This window comes from Cupressus sempervirens, chromosome 9, assembly GCF_028749045.1.
Source record: "Cupressus sempervirens isolate cs-2001-9-10 chromosome 9, ASM2874904v1, whole genome shotgun sequence".
Taxonomy (NCBI): domain Eukaryota; kingdom Viridiplantae; phylum Streptophyta; class Pinopsida; order Cupressales; family Cupressaceae; genus Cupressus; species Cupressus sempervirens.
Genome location: NC_143126.1, coordinates 588,178,862 through 588,202,988, shown reverse-complemented (window position 1 = coordinate 588,202,988; position 24,127 = coordinate 588,178,862). Strand labels below are relative to the sequence as shown.

The 24,127-nt window shown below is 40.5% G+C and overlaps 1 protein-coding gene across 2 annotated transcripts in view; it reads left to right on the top strand.

Annotated features, from left to right (window-relative positions):
- LOC149540055 (DUF21 domain-containing protein At4g14240-like) overlaps positions 1 to 24,127 on the top strand; it is a 215,133-nt gene that overhangs the window by 167,324 nt on the left and 23,682 nt on the right. Inside the window, exons 8-12 of one of the 2 annotated variants that reach the window (XM_089801251.1) lie at positions 5,069 to 5,156; positions 5,361 to 5,434; positions 5,520 to 5,725; positions 5,831 to 5,901; positions 6,106 to 6,152. In XM_089801251.1, the coding sequence (XP_089657377.1) occupies positions 5,069 to 5,156; positions 5,361 to 5,434; positions 5,520 to 5,725; positions 5,831 to 5,901; positions 6,106 to 6,152 (486 nt within the window). Of the gene's footprint in view, positions 1 to 5,068; positions 5,157 to 5,360; positions 5,435 to 5,519; positions 5,902 to 6,105; positions 6,153 to 24,127 lie in introns of both variants that reach the window. The other variant, XM_089801250.1, reaches the window with a different exon arrangement.

The window sequence follows — 24,127 nt, the reverse complement described above, 5'->3', positions numbered from 1 at the left end:
CTCCATAAGAAAGGAAAAATATAAAAACTACAGAAGTGAAAATTCACTTATCTGCTGTGAGAGACTTTTGGTTAAACAAGCAACAGCAATTACATCAAATATCTAGTTGGGCTATTTCACTTGATGACATCTATTATGATGCGCTAAAGGGGAAAGAAGAGGAGGTTATTATGGGCTCTTGAAGAGCACTCAATTGGCGCTTCATGAGTTACAAATTTATGAGTTTACTGTGGAGTTGAGTTTGGCATAATGTTCACTATCTTTAGATATAGTTCACGTTTCTGTGGCAGCAGTTAGTGAGAATCTTTTATCCACGGAGTATAATTGTGTGTAGGTTGAGGATCTAGCTACGTCTACCATGGTTGTAGTTACAGTTGATACAAATGGGATGAGTACATTTGTTGAGAGTAGTAGAACACATGTTGCACCAAGTTCTCTCGCGATTACATACACCATAGATATTGGTGGCGATTAGTTCTATAACATGATTTATATTCAAAATGATGATAGTTAGCCATTGACCAAGATGGGAGCTTTTTATTGTTACTGCATAAGGAGGAGTACTCATCACTTCTTCTCTGATACACACACGGAGGATTTGATGATGCGTCATTGTGGATTGGCCCCAAGTTTGTACCATCCTTTGTGGGTTAGGTACTCACCATCTTCATTAGACAGAAGCATTAGTTACATGTATTCAACTCCATCTTTAGTGAGGAATTACTTGCAAAGTTAGCTCATCCATGGGACTCTAGGAGGGATTGGAGATAGTTGTAGTGTTATAGATGCCTTCGATGATTCATATGTCCGCATAGCAGATGGATGTGAGTTTAGTTTTCTTACTAATCTGAGTGATGACAAGGTTGGCAGTGTAGTTTGGGTAGGTCCCCATTCGTTGGCTTCACTAGTTTTGGCATGGTGAAATTGAGATCAAAGTTCAGCAACAAAAGTCAAAGGATGTTCTTCTTGGAAAGCTTCTATTCAGAGTTTGGGTTCCTTCTAGTGCATCAGGATTTCAGACAATGCTCGCAGAGGAGTTTTTGGGTTTGTACATGGTTTCGCGTAGGTGCAGTTTTACTTTTGGCCTTTGACCCTCCTGTGCGTAACCTCTTTCAGATGCATAGTTCAATGGTGTATGTGTTAGATGGAGTGTATGATAGTTCACCTTGTGCAGTTTTGGGAAGTAAACTTTGTGAGCCTTCTAAGTTGCATCCCATTGAGTTGTCTCCTCCTATGACACCAATTGTTGGTATTGATTTGGTTAGGCAGGTATTGTCAGTTATTTAGGTGGTGTTATAGGAGCTAGTTGCTATCAATATGGGCAATACACAGTCTTACCTTTTGGATCCGTGGATAGTGTGTTATTTGTTTTGAGATTGCTTGGGAACAAGAATTTTCAAGGCAGTGTCCCCTTTTTGGGATGATACAATTTATGATTGGATTGGTTTATTATTGGCTCTTGTAGGCTAAGACTAATGGTTATAGGCCCCAATTGGTAGAGCAGGAGGCTTTTTCCTTTCCAAAGAAGTATTCACAATTGCTCTTCATTTGGTTCAGTTTGGTACACTTACTATTAATAGTAAGTCATCTATTGAGTATTTCTATATTTGACATGGCACATGGACCAGTATCAGTCATAGTTATGATCCTCGGCACCGTTGATTTGATCAGGTATTCAGGGATTTACTAACTAGAGTTCGTGGTTAATAGAGAGTTATCCTTACTATTTTTAGTGAGGTGGTTTCCTAATGGAAACAGTGGTTGACCCTTAGGTTCATAAGAGACAAAGAGATAATGAGTAATCAATGAGATATTAAATTTATAATGGCATTAATGAAGTTACTTATAATGGTTATATTATAAAATTATTAAATTTATAATGGCATTAATGAAGCTATTTATAATGGTTATATTATAAAATTATTAACTTTATAAAATATTATTATGTGAGGGCCATTATATTTAATGGAAAAAGCTATACTTTAGTTATTGATATAACCTAAAGGCAACCACAAAGGCAAATTCAAAGTTATTACAAGAGACTTATTGAAAAAGCTTCTTGGATTGAACTTATTGAAGTTAATTGTGAAAACTGAAAGAGAAAATCAATTTCATTATGCATTTTTTCTATTTTCCTTTCTTGGGAATTGAGCCAAGAAACCTGGGGGTTCTGTGATGTCCAGCATTGATGGACTCAATTCTTCAGTGTATATGCAATTCTGAGACTGAGAAGGACCAGTTGAATTATTGTTCATGAGCGGGCTTCATTCAGAGGTCCAAATTGTGCAAATTGGTTGAAGCTTTTGGAGAGTGAATGATAATTGAAGGATACATCGATAGGCAGCTGTTAGCAGCAATTCTTGACTGATTTAGTGATAATTAAGGCAGCCATCCAAGATTATCAGCCCCACGTGAGTCTTTTAAGCGTGGCGTTTGACCTCTTGATCTGATTGTTTAGCATTTTGGGTTCCATATCACATCAGATTTGGACGGCTGGAGAATTATTATTAGTGTATGGTGATTCTGAAACATTCTACCAAATTCCCACAGGTCGTGTTCAGTCTTTAGTTCCTTTAATTGCTGCAAATACATTTTCAATATCAGTAATTGCATTTTATGCCTATTATTACCTAGCAATGAAATAAGCAATCTCTATTGCCAATAATTAGTATTTGGATTTCATTTTATGTATTGCCAGTTATTTTTCAAAAACTCTTAAAAAGCATAAAACCATAAATGCCAAAAAATACAAAGCATTGCAAAAACATTTAAAAACTGGTCAATTGTCAAAGTGGTGAGAGTTTGAGCCAGTTGGGCTCATCACAATAAGTGATATTTGCGATGTGGTCCTCTCAGAGGAGTTTTTTTAGTTAGTGGGATTCTCCATTGCAATTTTAGACAATAAATGCAACTGCGGATTATACGGTAGGAATGGGGGAACAACCTCATGGGATTTTGAAGGGAGTAAGTTAGGTTAGAATGTCTTGGAAAGATAATAATTCAGGTAAACTAAGGGAAAAATTTGACCTGAAGGATAACCCAATAGAGGCAAGCTTTGTGTCATATGCATCGATTGTGTATACTCTAAGATAAGGTTTTCAATACTATTAATTACTAAATAGTATAAAAGGTGGGTCTCTTTTAGTTGATATGCTTAAAAGACAACACATATAGGATATTGTGATGGAAAACTAATTGGACGAGATAAAGTACAAAGTGTTGAAGATTGATTGAACTTAAGGCAATATGACAATAAAGTAAACAATGGTATGCAAAAAGTAATGGATTATGATAAAGTAAACTTGCATAAATAAAAGAGGTGAGGCAGAAACATACTTGCCTAGGTTCAACTTGAAGATGCTTAAATCTTCACCCTTAACTTTAGCACTTGTGGAATTCATAGAAGACCATAGCTTGAGATCTTGGAGATTTCGTATACTATGGAGATGAAAATTTTCTTGTCTTTCTTTGTGAAGAACTCCTTCCTCTAGTTCTTTACAAATTCCCCAAGGAAAGATGCAAGTGCTACCAACATATTGTGGATTTCTACCTTCATAAGCAAAGCCTGTAAGTAGAGATTCTTCCAAATATACTACCTCACCAGCGCAACCAATGACATAAACGATCTATTGGACACAGGCTTTAAGGGTTTGTAGCTCTTTTTCAAAGGATTTTTGTTCCATTTGAAAAAGTGGAATTTACTCCTCTTTGAATATCTGAAATTAGATGAAAGATGTGTGTGAAACCAGATCAGATCATGAATTTCTTCTTTCAAAAATGGAATCATAAATCCTATACATAAGCAGACATCACCAACCATGATATGCTTAAATTTTTTGCTTTGCATCATTGATCTGTTGTGTGATACCAGTTGGATATGATTTAATTTGAAATTTTATTCATGCATTGTTGGTGATCACGACTTAACAGGATTTAGGCTCAAGTAAGAAAACAGAAGGGTTTGAGGAGGCCTGAAGTGATTTCTAATAGTCAAGACTACAAAATGAGTAAAATAATTGAAAAATCAAGGCAACATGTGGTAGACAAAAATAAGAGCACTGAGAGAAGGACAACTGAACCAATAATAATGGCATACAACATATTTCTCAGTGCGTATGTAAGCCAGCCCAACCCTCATCCCTATTTAGGAGTTTAACTCATACACAGATCTTAACAGATGAAATCTTAGTTGTCATTTTCAGGTGTATATACAAACATCCTATCAATTAATGCCAATGTAATATTTTCCGTGTTTCTTATCTTAGGAAGATGACATTCAAATCATTGCCATACAATCTGGCGCTATAATTGTTAGATCAAGAGGGTGATTGATCTTTGAATCAGAAGCATTCATTGGACAGAGAACCCACTGCCTTTGCAAATGATCTCTATTTAATAGTTTCAATTAGTGAACCCATTTACAAGGAGGACTTATGGAGGATACAAACTTTATGGATCAGCTTTTTGAGACAAATTATAAGATATATCTTTTTTGGATAAAATAAGCATCATTGACCTGTATCAGTGAAACTGAAGAACATTTTTAGTATTATTCATTTGCATTTTGAGGTTGCCCCCTTTTACTGCCAATGTTATATAATTGTACTGATATCTGATCTTTTTGGCAAATACGTGTTATTTTTCTATAAAACAATCATATATTGCCTACAATAGGTAGAATACTGTGTCAAATCAATACTTTGGTTTCTTTTCTGTTATCCGTACTCTTAGTCATGCATATGCAATTTAAAGGATTGTGCATTTGTAAAATCATAGAGCATTTGTATGTGGCTTTGGAAAGATACAATTGAACACAAAAACCATGCTTAGAAAAGTCCTTATCTATTATCATCAATTTTCAATTCTTTGAAAATGTTGAGCAACTACATCAGATGCCAGCTCATCTATTTTTATTATTTAAGGTGTTTTATTGGGGGTGATATATGTTGGTTGGATGTGGAAGATGAGCAAAAAAGTTCTGTTGAGGTCACATCATTTACTATCAATTTATTTTTATTCATTAGACAAATCAGCAGGTTTGACTCTAAGATCCACACAATATTTGCAGGGAAACAGTAGGAATAATTTTGGCACGAGGCCATAGTCGCGTCCCTGTATATTCAGGAAATCCCAAGAACATTATTGGACTTCTCTTGGTAATATTTCATGTTGAGTTATCTGTTTTTTTTCCAAGTCTTAACTATTACGAGCAATCATATGTTATTTGTTGATTTTAAACTTCTATGTTTTTTTTCCTGGACTAGAAAAATGCAAATTCCATTTTTGTCGACAATGCCTATTTGTAGTTCTGTGGTTATTTGCATGATTTATGAAAGAGTTTTTATTTCAAATGCAAATAGGTGAAAAGCCTTTTAACAGTGCGCCCAGAAACAGAAACCCCTCTAAGCGCTATCTCAATAAGGAGAATACCCAGGTAATTCCATGTTATGTTTTTTCATAAATTCTCAACCTTTTATCTACAGTATTATGTGAGCATAAAGTACTAGTTAATATTACAGGGTTCCAGCAGACATGCCTCTTTATGATATTCTCAATCAATTTCAGAAGGGAAGCAGTCATATGGCTGCTGTTGTGAAAACAGTGGGAAAAGAGAAAACTGCAAACGGCATTGAAGGGCGCCATTCTCATGAAAGAAACAACTTGGACACTAATTCTGGGGTAGTGGATGGTCCAACTGAAATCGTAAAGATCGAGGTGGAGACAGGTAAAAATGACAAGGTTAACTTGCAACCAAAATCATATTTACAAGACAACATATTACCACAGCAACATCATGAAAATTATAACTATATAAAGGTTGGGCTTTCAGAGAAGATGGAAGATAAGGATGATGTCATTGGTATCATCACCCTTGAAGATGTTTTTGAAGAGCTGTTGCAAGTAAGTGGTATTTGCAAATTATATCTTCTCTGTATGCAATCCTTCTGTCTCTTATGCAGGACAAGATCTTATTTGGAAACTTGATTGCAACCTGGTTTATTTTGAATTATTTAATAGGTTATCCTTAGAAGAAATCGATAATGTCGTGGTTAATGATCCAACATACAGGGACATGCATCTAATTAAAATCCTCAATTCTTACAGGAAGAGATTGTTGATGAAACAGATGAGTATGTTGATGTGCATAAAAGGTACATGGTAGCTACATTTTTTTCCATCAATTTGAGGCCTTGTAAGACTTTGATACGTATCTGAAGTTTTTTGCATTTAAGTCCTTTCATATCTAGTTGAGACATAAGAAACTAAAAAGAAAATGTTGAGTATTTGATCAATGACTGTTCTTTGTTAAATGATTGAGATTGTAGAGGACAATATAAGTTATTTTTATTCCATGAGCTTGTAGTTGGAACCGAATTTTAAAGTCGAGACTCAAACAACATCTATAAATAGCTATAAGTGCCAATATGTAGGGACATACAAGGGGTATAAAAAATGTAACACATGCAAATTTAGCTCCTCACTAGTTACAAAGTTTAGATGAACTGTTCTTTAGTTTGAAGAATATCAACATCAGATTCAGCAATTAAAATTCAGAAAAAATTGCTATACATTATATTAATTCCAAGTTTGATTTTCAAGGCAACAATGTTCCATATCCGTAGGGATCTTACTCAAGCCGTTAATCCTCTTCTAAGTAACTATGGTCTGATACCAATTGTTAGAAATAGGAAATACTGAGGGGGGGAGGAGGGGGGACCGGGGGTGAATCAGTATTTCACAAACTTTAGCCCAAAACTAGATATTATTAACAATCTTATAACATGCATAAGAAAGTGTGTTACTAAATTTCTACACATGCTGAAATTTAGTTCTGATTTCAAAGGTTTCATACAAATTCATAAACATTTTTACATCTTAGTCCAGTTCATGCATGTTAAAATGATGTTCATTATGAGCCAAAAGAATAACAAATGTCCTTGTATTATTCATTCCGAATATACAATTGATATTTGCAAAAGAACTGTGATAATTAGAGAATGCTGAAAATAAAATTCTCTCACACAAGTGACCGTGAGAGTAGTCCCTTGCTGATATATATTCTACTCTACAAAAGTAAATGACAGAAAAGAAAAGGAAGAGTAGAAGTCATGGGCACCAGTCATTGCCTATAATGACTGGTTGTTTTCCATTCATCTGCTTCAACCCATCCGCTGCCTCGAGCCGTGTTCCCTCCAAGCATCCAAGTCCTGCATTCATAAGACAATTGTTAGATCCAACAGATCCAGGCAATGAAAAGTATCTCATTCATCTCAATTATTTTCCTATCATGACATTCATTTTCATAAAATAAAACATAACTCCACAAGGAAAACTATCACACTGATATGCTTTACTACTAACATGTTTGTTTCCTATGCAACTTCCTGTTTCTAATGGATACGCGGATATAACAGCAGGCTCCCATAAGGGTTATTGAGCCCGACATACCTGTTAGAAATAGAACCTACAAAGTTAATCAAGATAAGTAAAACAGAAAAGTATAATAGTAAAGGGACATGTATTCACCATGCATGAAACCTTTTATTATCACATTACAAACTACAAGGAAAAAGATAAATCGGCTAACTGTTTAAGGGATGAATCACTGTTAAATTGAATCCTTACGGTTAAACAGTATGATTAAAAAGTAGTAATGTGGGAAAGAAAGTATGTTGGTATCAATTCATTCTTGTAGATAAGTACAGAGTACAAGCAGGGAATGATAGTTGATATGCATATTATCAAAGAGAGAATGAAATGGAACATTCAGCCAATGTGGAGGAATTTGAGTTAACAGAGTTGCAGTTACAAAATAAGCTAAAGATGCATGGGGTAGATGAGGAAACTTTCAGAACAAATATCAGAAATAAGAGCATAATTATTGCAAGTAACAATGGTATTTAAAGTTCAAAGCAAAGGGAGATATAAATCCAATTCAAATCACATCTATGGTTGTGTAAAATACCAATAGAAGACCTCTGTTAGAAGGTATACAAAATTATTATTGTTGCTGTTACAGAATATATATGTACCGAAAAAGAATTAATAATGGTAGAAATTGCAGCAAGTACATCAGGACTTAACAGCTACAGAGTGATGGAATTGAGCCATTAAGAGCAACATTGATGAAGGTGATAGAAGGGTTTTGTGAGCAGCATTAATTCAATAATGTAACCTTCTCAAGAATTTCTGCTCAAGTAAAAGAGTTACATAAGTAGAAAGGAAAAAGAACTTTACAAGAGAAATTACAGATGAAATTATCAAAGGAAAAATTTGAACCGGTTTTAAACAAAAGGTTCCCTGTAATGTTGTTCCAGCAAACAAAATAAGTCTTTTTGATGTAACCACAAGAGCAGAACATATACATCAAGAGGAACAATAGTGTAAATAACAGAGATATGAAGCTCATAAAAGGAAGCAAATGATAATCTTGGAAAACTGATTATGGTTAAAGCAGCGGTTTTAATCAATACCCATATTGCAAAAACAACTTTCAGTTACCAAGAGCTATAGGAAAAGCATGAATTACAAGAACCCTCATTGTCAAAATGAAAATACAAAAATACCCATGAAAGTCTTGAGATTCACAAAGGAGATTATAAATTCCAGCCGCATATTTCAAAAAGAAGAAACAAAACCCCATAATCCAAACAATAGGGTAAAGAAACCCATTTCGGATTTTGAAGAAATGGAGTATGAGAATCAGAATGAGGGAAAAGCCATGGCCCTAGAAGCAGAAAAGACAGAGAAAGGACACGGCTCATAATTTCATTCATGCTCACAATAACATTAGACGCTATTGTAGTAGTTGTGAATACCATGGCAAGTGTGACCTATTGTTTACCATATGGGTTAAATGGATTAATGCAGATAATAGAAAAGAACAGCAGTACTCCTTTTATTTTTCGCATATGACAAAGACATTACATTATGCTTATGATGATGATTACAATGATCTTGGAGGGTGTATATATACTTTTCGAAGAACCTTCCCGAAGGGCCATCGGCTACATAACAAGAACCTTCCCGAAGAGCTCGTCGGCTACATAATATTTACCGATGACATACATCCCGTCGGCAACACAATAATTACCGACGACATCATCCCCCCAAAAGAAAAGTCATCTCCGGACGATAATACAACAAAACTCAAAACAACTAATTACATTTATTCCTAAAAACAACATAAACATCATGGAGTAGAAGGCTGTGTCTTTGACTGCGTAGACCGGCTGCGTCACAGCTGATACACTTGCTCCATCTAGACCTTTAAATCAGCTTTGATCTGGGAGTTCTCTATGACCTCCTTCAGCATCAATGTGACCTCATGGCATTCAGCTTCTTTCTGATCGTGAGCTTTTTTTGCTGCTTCCTTCTCCTGTAACATTGCTGCTAGTTGCTAATCGGCCTCCTACTTCCCTCATCTAATTTCCTCGAGTTGTGCTAACATTGCTGTCCGCTCTGTTTCCCATGCCAACTATTGGGTGGCAAGTCGGTCGGCCATCTCCTTTTGAGCCTTATTTGCGGCCTCCCAAGCTTCTTGCCCAATCTCTACCTGTCGTCTCTCTATAAGCACCAACTCTGCCAAGAACTTTCTTTTCTCAGCAATGTCACTGAGGCATGAATGGATATCTTTACCCTTTTCCTTCGCTACAGGTGTAGGATGTTGCGTTTGTACGCTCCTTTCTGCTTTTTCTGGTGCCTCTGCACTGTGATCTCCTACTTTTGGTGATGTAGGGACCTCGACCACCCCACTGTTTGACCAAATTGCTTCTAACTAAAGATCCTCTCACATAGGAGACTAAATGGAGGGACCTCTAGTAACAGGAGCAAGTAATTGTTGCCTCAGGTACTCACTCGCCCGACTCGCTAAGCTAATCTGTTCCACTGCTGGCATCTGAGGTTCTGCTTTCGGCATGTTCAAATCAGCATCCTAATCCGTTGCCTCATTGAACAAGGTGTCGGCTATCGTGACTACTGCATCCATCCCAATCACCTCTAGTCGAACCTACTCCTGTGCGCCTCCTTGACTAACCCCTCCCTCTGTGGCTGTCAACTCTACTATAGGAGATGGCTATGGCAAACTTACTGCTACTGACTGAAGTGATCCCTGCTCCAGAGGTACGAGGTTCGATTCTTGAACCGCTAGCTGAGGTTGTGTTCCCATAGGTTGCGTACCTGTAGGTGATGCTGTCCTCTGGCTTACTGAAGCTTGGGCAGCCGCTGAATGTGAAACTGATCCTGCTACTATTGCTGTTGTCCGTGATCTAGGATTTAGAGTGACTGGGGTCATCACCACAGGATGCCAAAACTATCTGAAACCTGGAATGTGAACATCTGGCATGGTGTGCATGTGCGGAGCTGAAAATGATGGCAACTTAGGTTGCCATCAGTCATTCACTATTTCTGGAACTTCCTATCCATCCAACGTCCATAACTTGATTGTTCCATTATCGCCTACTTCCCGAATCTGATATGGCACAACCCACTTAACTTTAAACTTGCCTGGTTTGATCTCGTTCCGGCCATCGTACTTCAACACCCAATGTTCGGGTTGGAACTTGTTTAGTTTTAGGTGTTTATCGTGCCATGTTTTGCACCTGTTTTGTGTCACCTCCATGGCCCATTGTGCCAATAATTGCTTTTCCTCGAGCTTGTTCAGATTATGCAACCTTTCTCTCAAGCTTTCCATGTCGCCCAACTTAATTTTCCAATGCAATCCTCAGGCTCAGTATCATGAATTTTGCTGGTACCACTACCTTCTATTCGAACATCAACTAGAACGGTGTGTGTCCCGTTGTCACCTTGTATGCCATGCGGTACGCCCAAAGGGCCGAGGGCAATTTTTCCTCCCAATCTTCACCTTCAACAGTACATGACTCGTAGATGATTGCTACTAGGACCTTGTTCGTGTTTACCGTACTAGTAAAGAAATCAACGCATATAGACAATGGAAAGACGAATAGCAGAATTATATTCCCATATGCCAGACATACATTATGCTTGATATGATTAATGATAGAAGATGAATTACAATGATCCCAGACGGGATATAAATACTATCTGTCGAACCTTCCCGAAGGAGTCTGTTGGCCACAACCATTATGTCCGCTACAAACTATTTACCCGTCGGCTACAGAATACAGAAACACCAACGAAAATCCAGTCGGCTACAGAAACACCGACGACAATCATCCCGTCGGCTACAAAAACACCAACGACAATCCAGTCGGCTGACACCATCCCCCCCAAAAAGAAAAGTCGTCTCCTGACGACTAACAAAATATCTTATACAAATTAACAAACAAAATATATTAACGGACTAATTACAACAAGATAAATCTGCTTCTGACACATCACTATCACCTTCGTCCCATGCCTGTAGCCTCTGCTAACACAACACTGCCTCCATAATGAAGCTGACCTTGATAGCCACTTGTGCTGCTTTCTCTGTTTTCAATTCCTTAGTACCCTAAGCCAAGTGTCGTTGCACTGCCTCCAACTGGATGATTAGCTCCTCCCGAGCTCTCTACGCATCCACCAAGACAGCCTCCTGGCCAACACCTACTCCCAGTGCCTCTGGTACATAGAAAGTCCATGCCTGCAGCAACTTCAACTCTTCTCAACTGGTCAGACTCCCACGACTGATATCCGCAACGACTGGGGGTCCAAGGGGCAACGCCCCCGACAGGGTCAAGGGGCAGCCCCCGCGGGGTCTTGGGCTGCGAACAGGGCAGGGTCGACAAGACCAAATTAGCACTCTGAAACCCACACAAAACTGCACAGAACACACCATTTCTGTCATTTTCTGCCAATTCTACACTCTTTCTGGCAACCCTTGATACTTCCCCTTCCCGTTGGCATCCTCTGTTACTCATTCTGAACTACTTCAATCTATCGTCGTTTTTTTTTTTTTTTTTTTTGGTTCCATCCTTGAATCAACCCACAGGAGTAATATAATCAACGAACTTTCTTTGTCCGTTACAAAAAATCTCACCCTGCAGAAGAGGCAAAAGAAATGCCGTAGCCAATCAGAGGATAGCAGCCGGTAACCTCAGGAGAAATCTCAGTCCTTCCTCCGGCAATGAGAAACAACACCTGATCTCTCACTAAAACTTCTCCATCAGCAATCAAAAACAACACCGGACCAACAAGCCTTTCTCCGTCGGAAATATCAAACCGAATTGAACAATTAGAGCCTTTTCTTTGAAATTTGTGCGCTCCTCAAAACCCTTGACAACTCGTACTCCTCAGATGGCGCCCTTGAAAACACAGGAAAGCTTCCTCGGCAGGAACAGCCCGAATGTAATAGCCAGATTCCAAAATCCTTCCTCCAGAAGCCCATGGTTAAGCACATAAGCCACGGTGAAGAGAGTAACGGGCCAAGCTCGTCCGAGGGTGTTGCCAAATCTTTTCCTCCTGCAATCTTCATAAGCATACAACACTTAGCCGGTTTTGTTTTCCTTTCCCACGGAGAGCATTAAAAATCATCAATAACGCAAGTGCGCTGGATTTGTTTTGTTTTCTGCCCGCGAGACTCGCTTTTTTAACCCGCAGACAAACTATGCCCGCGGGGCATTTTTTTCACCCGCGGACAGACTATGCCCGCAGGACTTCTTTTTCACCCACGGACAGACTCTGCTCGTGGGGCTTCTTTTTCACCCGCGGACAGACTCTGCCCGCGGGACTTTTTTTTCACCCGCGGACAGACTCTACCTGCAGGACTTCTTTTCACCCGCGGATAGACTCTGCCCATGGGACTTTTTTTTTTTTTTTCCAATTTTTTTTTTTTTACAAAACAAAAGAAAACAACACCTCAATTCTGCCTCCAAGCGTCGCCATTCTGCAATGACAAGGGAGTCAGCTGGCCATTCTGTGACAGCGACGGAGTCTTCTTGGCACCATATATTTGCAATTTAAATCCGTTGACTACTAGAGGCACCTCTTGCTCGTCCAATGTCTCCAATTTTATTACCCGATTGTCGCCGACCTCTTGGGTCTGATATGGTCCAACCCATCTTGCCTTAAACCTTTCCTATTTGATTTCATCCCGACCGTCATACTTGAGTACCAATTGCCCCAGCTGAAACCTACTGAGTTTATCATGCCAGGCCTTATGTCTGTTCTGTGTTACCTCCGTCGCCCACTGTGCCTGCGGTTGTCGCGCATCTATCTTATTTCCTTGCTGTCAGTACCCTTCAAGTAATTTTATGGTGCGATGTGTTCTTTTCCTCCTGTGCGGTCCATTCACCGTGTACCGAATGGTGGGATCTTTCTTTTTTCTGGGTTTGGACTGTATGTTCTTCCCCTCAGCTTCAGGCGTAATTGCCTTTCCTTCTTCCGCTGCTCTGTATTCCTTCAGACACTCATTTTCCTCTTTTTTCTCACCTTCATCGACCCTTAGCATATTATAACTCGGAAACAATTCATAGTCTTCTATTTGTCAGTGGTAAAGGCCATTCACCGAGTCTAGGTCGTCATCATCTGATCCTCCTAGTGTCAATACTCCTTCGTCGTTCAGTTCCATTCTCCTCTTTCCTTCATTGTCATTTCTTTTGTCGTCACTGTCACCTTCACCTTCTGAGTCTGACGATGCTACCTCCTCACCTACCATTTGTGTGTGTAGGTCAATTATGAATCTTTTGCCTCTGCCCTCCATTGATAGGGTATTTCGTTTCCAATCATGTTTTACTTTTGCTTACACCAACCAAGTCCATCTGAGAATAGCATCATATCCTTTTCTTTTCAATGGAATGACCATAAAATCCAATAAAAATGGTTGCGTAGCAATGGTTACCGATTGCGCCCTCAAGGTTCCTAACGGTTTGATCCCGTGTTGGTCCGCCGTGGGCAACTAGAATGTAGGTGGCCACAGCATCGACTTTCCCAACTTCTTCCAAGTATCCTCTAACAACACATTCACGCCGGACCCTCTATCGACAATTGTGTCTGTCAGAACATTTCCCAAAATCCCCATCTCGATGACCGCTGGATGCCGTTCGGATGTGAGTGCCAAAAACATTGGGTCTATTGTCATCACTTCCCTACTGTCCCTTCCTGTGTCCTCCGTTGCTTTTGAAAACGGTGTATGATTCAGAATGGCCATCCGTAATTGGGACATTGTGAGAAGGAGGTCACTTATCTTGACCGGTATCTCCGTTTATAAGACCTGCCGTACAATGCTTTGTTTTGCGAAGTTCCTTGCCAAGGTGTCGGTGATGTCCTTCAACTGAGATGTCCCTGCCAACGATGCCTTTCCAATTTTCACCTGCGCTTCCCCAATTTTTTTTTCCTCCGCCGGCAGTTTTGCTTGCCTCCGCATAATTGTCAGAACCTCCTCTTCATTCGTGCTGACGGTGCTCAAGTTTACTCCAAACTTTGGGCACTTGGCATCTTCATAGTCGCCGGGTCCGCACCATCTACATAATAATTTTGGTGTGTTTGCCGCTGTACAATCCCGCGCAAAATGACCCTACAAATTACATGCTCGGCATTGAACGATTAGTCGTCCGTTTGCATCATACTGGGCTCGACTTTGGCTCTGATTATTATTGTTATTGTTCGCATTGTTGTTATTTTGCCCTCATTTTGCCCTCTGTTATTATTCCTATACCCTCCGGATGTAGCACCTGCGCTAGTCGTATTTTCGCTACTGCTCGACGAGGAAGCCTCCTGTGTAAGAAGCACCTGCGGAGATCCTCTTCTCTTCATGTTAAAGGGGCACTCTTTTGTCGAATGGCCCATGATCTGACAAATGTCACAGAATTGGTTCTTTGGACACGATCCTTTACTATGACCGTCGATCTTACACTCCGTGCACCACAGCTCATTGCCTTTTGGCTCCTTCTGCATGTTCTTAAACTCCTTCATCATGCAGATCATGTCCTTCTGTAAAGTGCGGACCTTCTTGCTACTACTTTCATCGTCACTGCTATCTTCTCCGACAGGCTCATCATCATCAGAATCAGATGAGCTAGTGTTCTTCTTCTTTGTTTTTTGCTCACTTTCGAGGTCCAATGCTCTATTATAAGCTTTCGTGTATGATGACGGTGGCACAATTTTCATTTTCCTCCGCAACTTCGAGCGTAGGCCTTCCACGAACCATCTTTTCTGAAGTCCGTCCGCCGGCTTACTTTCCATTTTGTTTATCAAGTCTTTTAATTTCCTAGCGTAAACGCGAACGGTTTCATTCTTCCCCTGCTTAGTATTGAAGATCTCTGCTACAATTTCATTATCATCCCGCAACAATTTAAATTCTGCCAGAAGCTCCTTTTTAATGTTATCCCAACTGTTTAGCTTTTGTGGATCTGTATCAGTGAACCAATCAATTGCTACGCCTCGTAGGGTGGCCGAAAATTGCCTCATCCAATCGTCTTCATCAGTTATCCCATTTGCCTTCCAGATCGTTTCACATGTTTTGCAATGTCCAATGGGGTCGATCGTACCATTGCCATTGAACTTCGGCAATTTCTCTTTCAGTCCCGCCATCACGATTGGTTTCTGTAAACAGGCTTTTCTCGGTCCTGCAATACTGGTGTTGTTCAATCCCACACTGGCGGTCTGCACTCCCACACCGGCGGACTGCACTCCCACACCGATGGTCTGCACTCCCATACCGGTGGACTGCACTCCCACACCGACGGTCTACACTTCCTCACCGGCGGACTGGTCTCCCACACCGGCGGACTACACTCCCACACCAACGGTCTGCACTTCCTCACCGGCGAACTGGTCTCCCACACCGACAGACTGCACTCCCACACCGGCGGACTATTTTCCCACACCGTCAGACTCAACAGCTGCGAACCTTGGTGAAGAAGGGTGTTCTGAAGTTGTCCCTTGCGGAAGTATATCCTGGACGAAGAGTTCACTCCACGCTCTTGCTCCGTCGGCACTTCGAGCCGTGCGAGTCGATGCTCTTCCGTCTAGATTCTCTTCCCTCGACAAACACAAATTCAAAAACTCCTCCCGTGCTTCTTCCACCAATTCCACCCGTTGTCGAGTTTCCTCCAACAATTCTTCTGTGCTCCGGTTTCCGTTGGCAATCTTCTGAAATCTCTGTCGGCGTTCGGCTTGCTGTGCCAGAATTAAATTTTCTTGCGTAGTACGGATTCCATCTTTTCCCTTGACCTTATTCTGATCCTTGTTAAGCTAATTTGACATTAATCTTCATTCCTCCCACCTTCCAAGGTCATAAGGCAACAGCGCCAAATGTTTACCGTACTGGTAAATAAATCAACGCATACAAACAATGGAAAGACGAACAGCAGAATTATATTCGCATATGCCAGACATACATTATGCTTGATATGATTAATGATAGAAGATGAATTACAATGATCCCAGACGGGATATAAATACTATTCGCCGAACCTTCCCGAAGGAGTTCGTCGGCCACAACCCGTTAGCTACAGAATACAGAAACACCGACGACAATCCAATCGGCTGACAGTTCATAGCCTCAACCTGTCCATTTGCTCTCGGGTAGTACGTCCTCGACAATGAATGATAGATCTTAAATTCAGTGGTGAGTAGTCGGATAACATGGTTAACAAAGTGTTCTCCCCTATCACTTGTCAACTGTAGTGGAATCCCATACCTGGTAATTATTTGCTCATAAATAAATCTCGCTGTGCTTACCACCGAGTTATCTGGTAGTGCACGTGCCTCCACTCACTTGGTCAAATACTTTGTCGCTACAACAATGTACCGGCACCTAGTTTTGCTCGCCCGATGAAGTCCAACCCCCATCTTTCAAAGAATTCCTGCACGTGTGAGCGGTTAAGCGGCATGAAGTCTCTCTTTAGCGGTTTCCTGGCCCTTTGGCAAGTGTCACACCCAACTACCCATTTGCACGCGTCATTGTACACTATTGGCCACCACAGTTCTGCCAGGAGTATCTTCCATACAATTGTGTCTAGTCCCATGTGTCCTCCTGCCAGTCCTTCATGCGCTTCCTTTAGTACCCTTGGAATTTCCTCCTCTAGGACGCAACACCATAGGATCTGATCAGATCCCATTTGTATAACAGCCCATTGATTAATTGAAACGTTTGGCTTCTCAATACTAACTCCCTTCTCTCATTTGGTGGCATGTCACTCAGAAACTGTCCCGTCGAAAGGTACTCTCCAATGCTTGTGTACCATTTTCGCAGTATTGCAATCTGAAATAATTGTGCATCAGCAAAATTGTCGTCCACTTCGTTCGCGGGTTCTCCTATTTTAAGACACGACAGATGGTCTGCGCTGACATGTTTCTTCCTAGGCCGTACAATGATCTTGAAAGTAAACTCCTGTAGCAAAAGTAACCACCGGCTAATTCTTCCTTGGATGATAGGTTTATTTACCAGGTACAACAGAGCCTGATGGTCGACATAGAACACGAACGGTGTTGCCAGCAAGTAGTGGCAAAACTTTTGTACTGCGTAGACCATGCCCAATGCTTCCCATTCTGTTGTACTGTAATTTTTCTCTGCCTTAGATAGTAGTCGACTAGCGAAGTACACTAGGTGATTGAGTCCGTGGTTACCTGTCTATGCCAAGGTTGCGCCCATTGCATAGTTGGATGCATTGACGTGAACATGAAATTCCTTATTCCAATCTGTGTACACCAAGATAGGTGTTGTGGCCAAGCGTACCTTCAACCCTTCAAATGATTCATCCTGTTCTTTCTCCCATCTGAATGGTTCTCCTTTGCATGTTAATTTGTCCAACGGGTACAATACTTTGGCGAAGTTTTTGATGAACCTTTTGTAATAGCCTATGTGTTTGAGGAAAGACTTCACCTCCGTGACATTCATGGATGGTTGCATTTCCAGTATCACCCTAACTTTGTCTAGATCCATTTTCAATCCTTCCCTGCAAACTATATGTCCCAACAATTTTCCCTATGGAAACATGAACCGACATTTTTTTGGATTTAAAGCTAGTCGTGCCCTCCAACATCTATCTATGCATTCGCCCAGCGCTGTCAAGTGTTTGTCCTCAGTGCTGAACACAAACCAATCATCCAAGAACGCCTTGAAGTTACCAACAAACATCTTGTCAAATATGTGTAGAATGATTTGCTAAAACGTAGCTAGTGCATTGCACAAACCAAATGGCATTCGGTTGTACGCATACACCCCTCCTACAAATGTTGTTTTTAGCTTATCTTCTTCTGCTATGCAAATTTGATTGTATCCTGAGAACCCGTCTATAAATGAGTAAATTTCATGTATGGCTACCTCCTCCAATATGCTAGCTGTGAATGGTATCGGGAAGGGATCCTTGATTGTTACCACATTGAGGCATCTAAAATCGGCACATATCTAGATCTGGGTGGTATCCTTCTTCAAGGAGATTACTATGGGTGACACCCATTCACTTGTCTGAACCTTGAAAATAATACTGGCCTCCAGCATCCTATTGATTTCCTCTGTAACCCGTGCCACGTAGTTCTTGTTCATTCTGTAAGGTCACTTCTGTACAGGAACTGCACCTTCGACCAACAAAATGCGGTGTACACACAACTCCGGCGTTACTCCTTTCAAATCCTTGTATGTCCAAGCAAATACATCTTTGTATTCCAAGAATATTTTAAACATCGTTGCTTTGAGTACTGGATCCCAGTTATCTCCCACCAGTATGTTCTTTGGTTCTGCTTCATCTCCCAAATTCATGGTTTGTACCGTGGCTTCATCATATTTTATCTGCTTCCCTTTACCGAATTCATGCGTAGGTGTTTCATCCAGTGGTGCCTCTCCTTTTATTTCTGTGAACTCTTTTGGAAATCTGTCTCCACTGTGCTCTTCCTCTATCATGAGTATGTTGCAACTTCGGAATAGTTCGTAATCCTCCATCTGCCAGTGAAATAATCCGTTCACCGAATCCAAATCATCGTCCGTCAATCCACCTTCCAATCGTAGGACTCCTTCCGAATCTAGTTCCATTCACTGCTTCCCTTCATCTTCGTCTTCGGAATCAAATGAGAGCACTTCCTCGCCCACCATTTGCGTGTGCAGATCAATAATGAATTTCCTCCCTTTGCTTTCGAGTGATAATGTATTTATCTTCCAGTCATGCTTGGCCTTCACTTGCATGAGCCATCCACGGCCCAAAATAGCGTCGTATTCTCTCCTCTTTAGCGGGATGACGAAAAAGTCGAGCAGGAACAGCTATGTTCCAATTGTCACTGGTTGTGCCATGAGGACGCTGAGAGGTTTAATGCCACTGGTTGAATTTCCTCCCTTTGCTTTCGAGTGATAATGTATTTATCTTCCAGTCATGCTTGGCCTTCACTTGCATGAGCCATCCACGGCCCAGAATAGCGTCGTATTCTCTCCTCTTTAGCGGGATGACGAAAAAGTCGAGCAGGAACAGCTATGTTCCAATTGTCACTGGTTGTGCCATGAGGACGCTAAGAGGTTTAATGCCACTGGTTGAATTTCCTCCCTTTGCTTTCGAGTGATAATGTATTTATCTTCCAATCATGCTTGGCCTTCACTTGCATGAGCCATCCACGGCCCAAAATAGCGTCGTATTCTCTCCTCTTTAGCGGGATGACGAAAAAGTCGAGCAGGAACAGCTATGTTCCAATTGTCACTGGTTGTGCCATGAGGACGCTGAGAGGTTTAATGCCATGCTGGTCTGCTATTAGCAACTAGAATGGAGGTGGCCACAACATCAACTGTCCCAACCTCTTCCAAGTGTCCTCCGGTAACACATTCACACCGGACCCTCCATCCACAATTCTGTCTGTCAGAACAGTTCCCAAAATTTTCATCTTGACTACCGCCGGATGCCATCTGGATGTGAGGGCTAGCAGCATCAAGCCCTCCCCATGTGCTCTACTTTCCTTCTCCCTTCCTTGTTCTCCTGCCAATTTAGCAATGGGAGCGATGTTCGTGAGTGCCAATCGAAGTTGAGGCATTGTGAGTAGCAAATCATTTATCTTGACCAGTACTTCAGTTTGTAATATCTGTCATACAATGTTCTGTTTTGCACAGTTTTTTGCTAAGGTACCAGTAGCGTCCTTCAAGTGTGCTTTCTCCACCTGTGTCGCCTTCTCAATTTCCGCCCATGCTTCCTCTAATCTCTTTTTTTCCTCCGTTGGGTCGAGGTACAGTTTTACTTGCTTTCGTGTGATTGGCAAAACCTCCTCTTCGTCTATCCCGATGGTGATCAGATTCACTCCTGATTTCGAGCACTTGGCATCTTCATGATCTCTAGGGCCGCACCATCTGCATAACAACTTCGGTGCATTTGCCGTTGTACAGTCTTGGGCAAAGTGGCCCCACAAATTGCATGCTCAGTATTGTACCATTGGGCGGCCGTTTGCATCGTACTGTTAGCATTGTTGTTGTTTTGCCCTCGCCCATTGTTTCTATACCCTCCTGATGTGGCACCCTTGTTACTGGTATTTCCGCTCCCTCTTGACGCAGAAGCCTCCTGGGTCAGGAGCACTTGTTGAGGTCCTCTTGTTTTCATATTGAAGGGGCATTCCTTTGTAGAATGTCCCATGATCTCGCAGATCTCGCAAAAGTGGTTCTTTGGACAGGATCTCTTCTTGTGACCTTTTGTCTTGCATTCCGTGCACCAGAGGTCGTTTCCCTTCGTCTCCTTTTGCATGATCTTAAATTCTTTCATCATTCGGATCATATCTTTCTGGAGGGCTCGGACCTTCTTACTGCCCTTTTCGTCATCACTGCTCTCTTCTTTCAAAGATGCTTTGTCATTTGACTCGGATGAGCTACTCTTCTTTTTTGTTTTCTGCTCACTTTCTAAGTCCATCACTCGATTGTATGCTTTAGTGTATGACAATGGCGGCATGATCCTCATCTTCTTCCGTAACTTTGGGCGTAGTCCTTCAATGAACCATCTCTTTTGCAGCCCATCTACCGGCTTACTTTCCATCTTGTTTATTAAGTCTTTTAATTTTCAGGCATATACTCAAACTGTTTCATTTTTGCCTTGCTTCATGTTGTATATCTCTGCCACAATCTCATTGTCATCACGCAGCAGTTGAAATTCGATGGTAAACTCCTTCACATTGTCCCAATTGGTTAATTTATGGGGATCCATATCGGCGAACCAATCAATTGCTACCCCCCTTAGGGTTGCCAGAAATTGTCGGACCCATTCATTTGTATCTGTTACGCCATTCGCCCTCCAAATTGTTTTGCATGTTTTACTGTGTCAAATTGGATCGGCTATTCTATCACCATCAAACTTGGGCAACTTCTCCTTTGGTCCTGCCATTATTACTTGATTTTGTGTATGGGCACTGGTCGACACTGCGACACTGGCACTGTGCTGCACTCTAACCCCGATGCTTTGTATTCCGATACCAATGCTTTGCTCTCCAATACCAATGCTTTGCTCTCCAGCACTAACGTTGTTTCGAGCAGACGTCTTATTCCCAACAGCTGCATTGTTTGGTGGAGAAGGGTCTTCGTTAAGCGAATTTGTCCGTTCCGGAACTGTATCGCGGATGAAGAGTTCACTCCATGCTTGTGCTCTCTCAGCACTTTGAGCCGTGCGAGTTAATTCCCTTCCTTCTAGATTCTCTTCCCTCGGCAAATACAGGTTCAAAAACTCCTCCCTTCTTCCACCAATTCCACCCGCTGTCGAGTTTCCTCCAACAATTCCTCAGTGCTTCGGTGTCTGTCGGCAATCCACTAAAACCTCTGTCTGCGCTCAGCCTATTGTGCCAAAATTAAATTTTCTTGTGCAGTGTGTATTCCATGTTTTCCCTTTATCTTATTTTGATCCTTGTTAAGCTGATTTGGCATTAGTCTTCATTCCTCCTTCGTTTCAAGTTCATGGGGCAATGGCGCCAAATGTTTACCACATGGGTTAAATGGATTAATGCGCACAGACAATAAAAAAGAACAATACTCCTTTTATTATTCTCATATGCCAAAGACATTACATTATGCTTATGATGATGATTACAATGATCTCGGAGGGTGTATATATACTTTTCGAAGAACCTTCCTGAAGGGCCATCGGCTACATAACACGAACCTTCCTAAAGGACCCATCGACTACATAATATTTACCGACAACATACATCCTATCAGCTACACAATAATTACTGACAAAACCTGTAGCAGGCACTAAAATACAAACCTTAAAATGACTTTAACACCCAAATTTGTTAAAAAATCAAACAGCAAAGGAGAAAACCTAGAAAACGGCAGAGATTTTATACCATGAAATGTACAGCAGAAGGTTTTAACTTACAGCTTGTGATTTCTAGCTAGCATTTCATCAGCCACAATATGGTGCCAGGTTTCAATAAAGAATAACTTCAGATCAAAACAGAGAGAAGTCATGGCATGAGGAGATCAACAGCCAAATTCCCCAACTCTAGTAAACTCCAAAAAATAGTGTTTGAATGAGCAGTGGTATGTTTTCTTGCTCAAAAAACTTCAGCAAAAGTCCAGATCCAACTAAGAGAACACAAGATATGAATGGCATAGGAAACAGGATGAAGGACACAAAAATACCTCCATCAACAGCAACATCAGTAAGGAAAACATGGCGGCTCAAGGAAAGTGTTCTCAAAATCACCAAAAACCATATGAAAATCCTTCAGAACAAATGCAGATGGAGCAATACCTAGTAATGGCGGCATACACAAGTTTTCTTCCAGAAAACCCTAGCTCCTCTAAAAATTCTAAAAAGCACAAATGATAATAAAATGCAAATGAAGGATGACTCGAATGTGTTTTGTCTTTAGGGTTGCTCGTTTATGCTTGGAGTAGAATCTGCCACGTTGCCTTATCCATGGCCAAGTGGTTTTTATCACCACTTTCAAATATTTTATTTTATTTGATATACATCTCATAAAGGATACAGCAGGCAGTTTTCCTAAGTGTTATTTTCAACACTTTGATTAATTCTAAAAGCCTTTTTAAATTTGCTTGATAGTAATGTAAAATAAAATTATTAATTAGCATCTTATAAGCTTTTTAATAATTTTATTCCTAAAAGCAAAATTATATAAGCTATCTCTATTAGTTTCAATATGTTGATAAGGTCAAAATTTCAACATGTGTAAGATGAGACTTTTATTACGATGACTTAGTATTGTAAATCAGTTTGAGTCATGAGGAGAGATTGTAGGAGTTCAGTTTGGGTCAGATTTGGCTTTGACTAGGTATTTTTTGGGTCTTTATGATCAGTTGGAGAACTTTAAGGGCAGTTACAAGTGAGTCATAAGTTCCTTTATGACTTATTGCAGTTTATCAGTCAGTTGTCATCATTTTTTATGAGTATTGACTCCCTTTTTGGAGCCTTTTTTCATGGATTCAACCTCAAGGGGTTTGTACTTGGTCTTTTGGACTATGATTGGAAAAGGAGTTTTGATTATGTAGAGAGGATTTTCGTGATAGTTTTGTGTCCTTGAGATATTTTTTGCATATTTGTAATTCATTTTTGGAGGATATTTGATACATGTACTGAATCATTTAGTGATATTTTCTGATTTGAAATCCAGCCTTAATCCTTTCTGTTACTATGTGTGAGTAATATTTGATTGGTTAAGTGTTAAGTGAATTTTTAGGCTTCCTTTCATTTTATCTCGGTTATCACCTAGTTGCAATTTGTATTTTTGCTTGCAGGTTATAGTTTGTGTCTTATGTTTTGGGACTATTATGTGAACGTTTTCATGTTCCTTAACCCTCATTATTAGGACCTTATTATGAAATATTAATGCAAGTCAGTATAGGATCTAAGTGTTGATCAATAGAGGGAGTTTATATGTCTTGTTAATAGTCATACCTTCAGTATTCATGAGTTTTGGTGTATCACCTATTAGCTAAGTTTAGTTTTAGGTTTCTTTCTGCATCTTTCTCCCTTTTCCTATCAAGTTCAGATCTTTATAGTTATAAGAGCTTAGGTATATATTCCAAGGAGCCAGCCTATAACCCGGAGATCTACTCAGTTTCATAGGAAAATCCCACTGCCTATGAGTGGTTCAATGTTACTTGAAATTTTCAGTTCTTTTCATTGAGTCTAGTTGGGTGCAAATTTCAGGACTTAACAAAATGAACTATGTTGAACAGTAAACATAACCATGTAATAAGAGAACTCATAACACCCTATTTTGTTAACTAGGGAAACCCTGGCCAAGGGAAAAC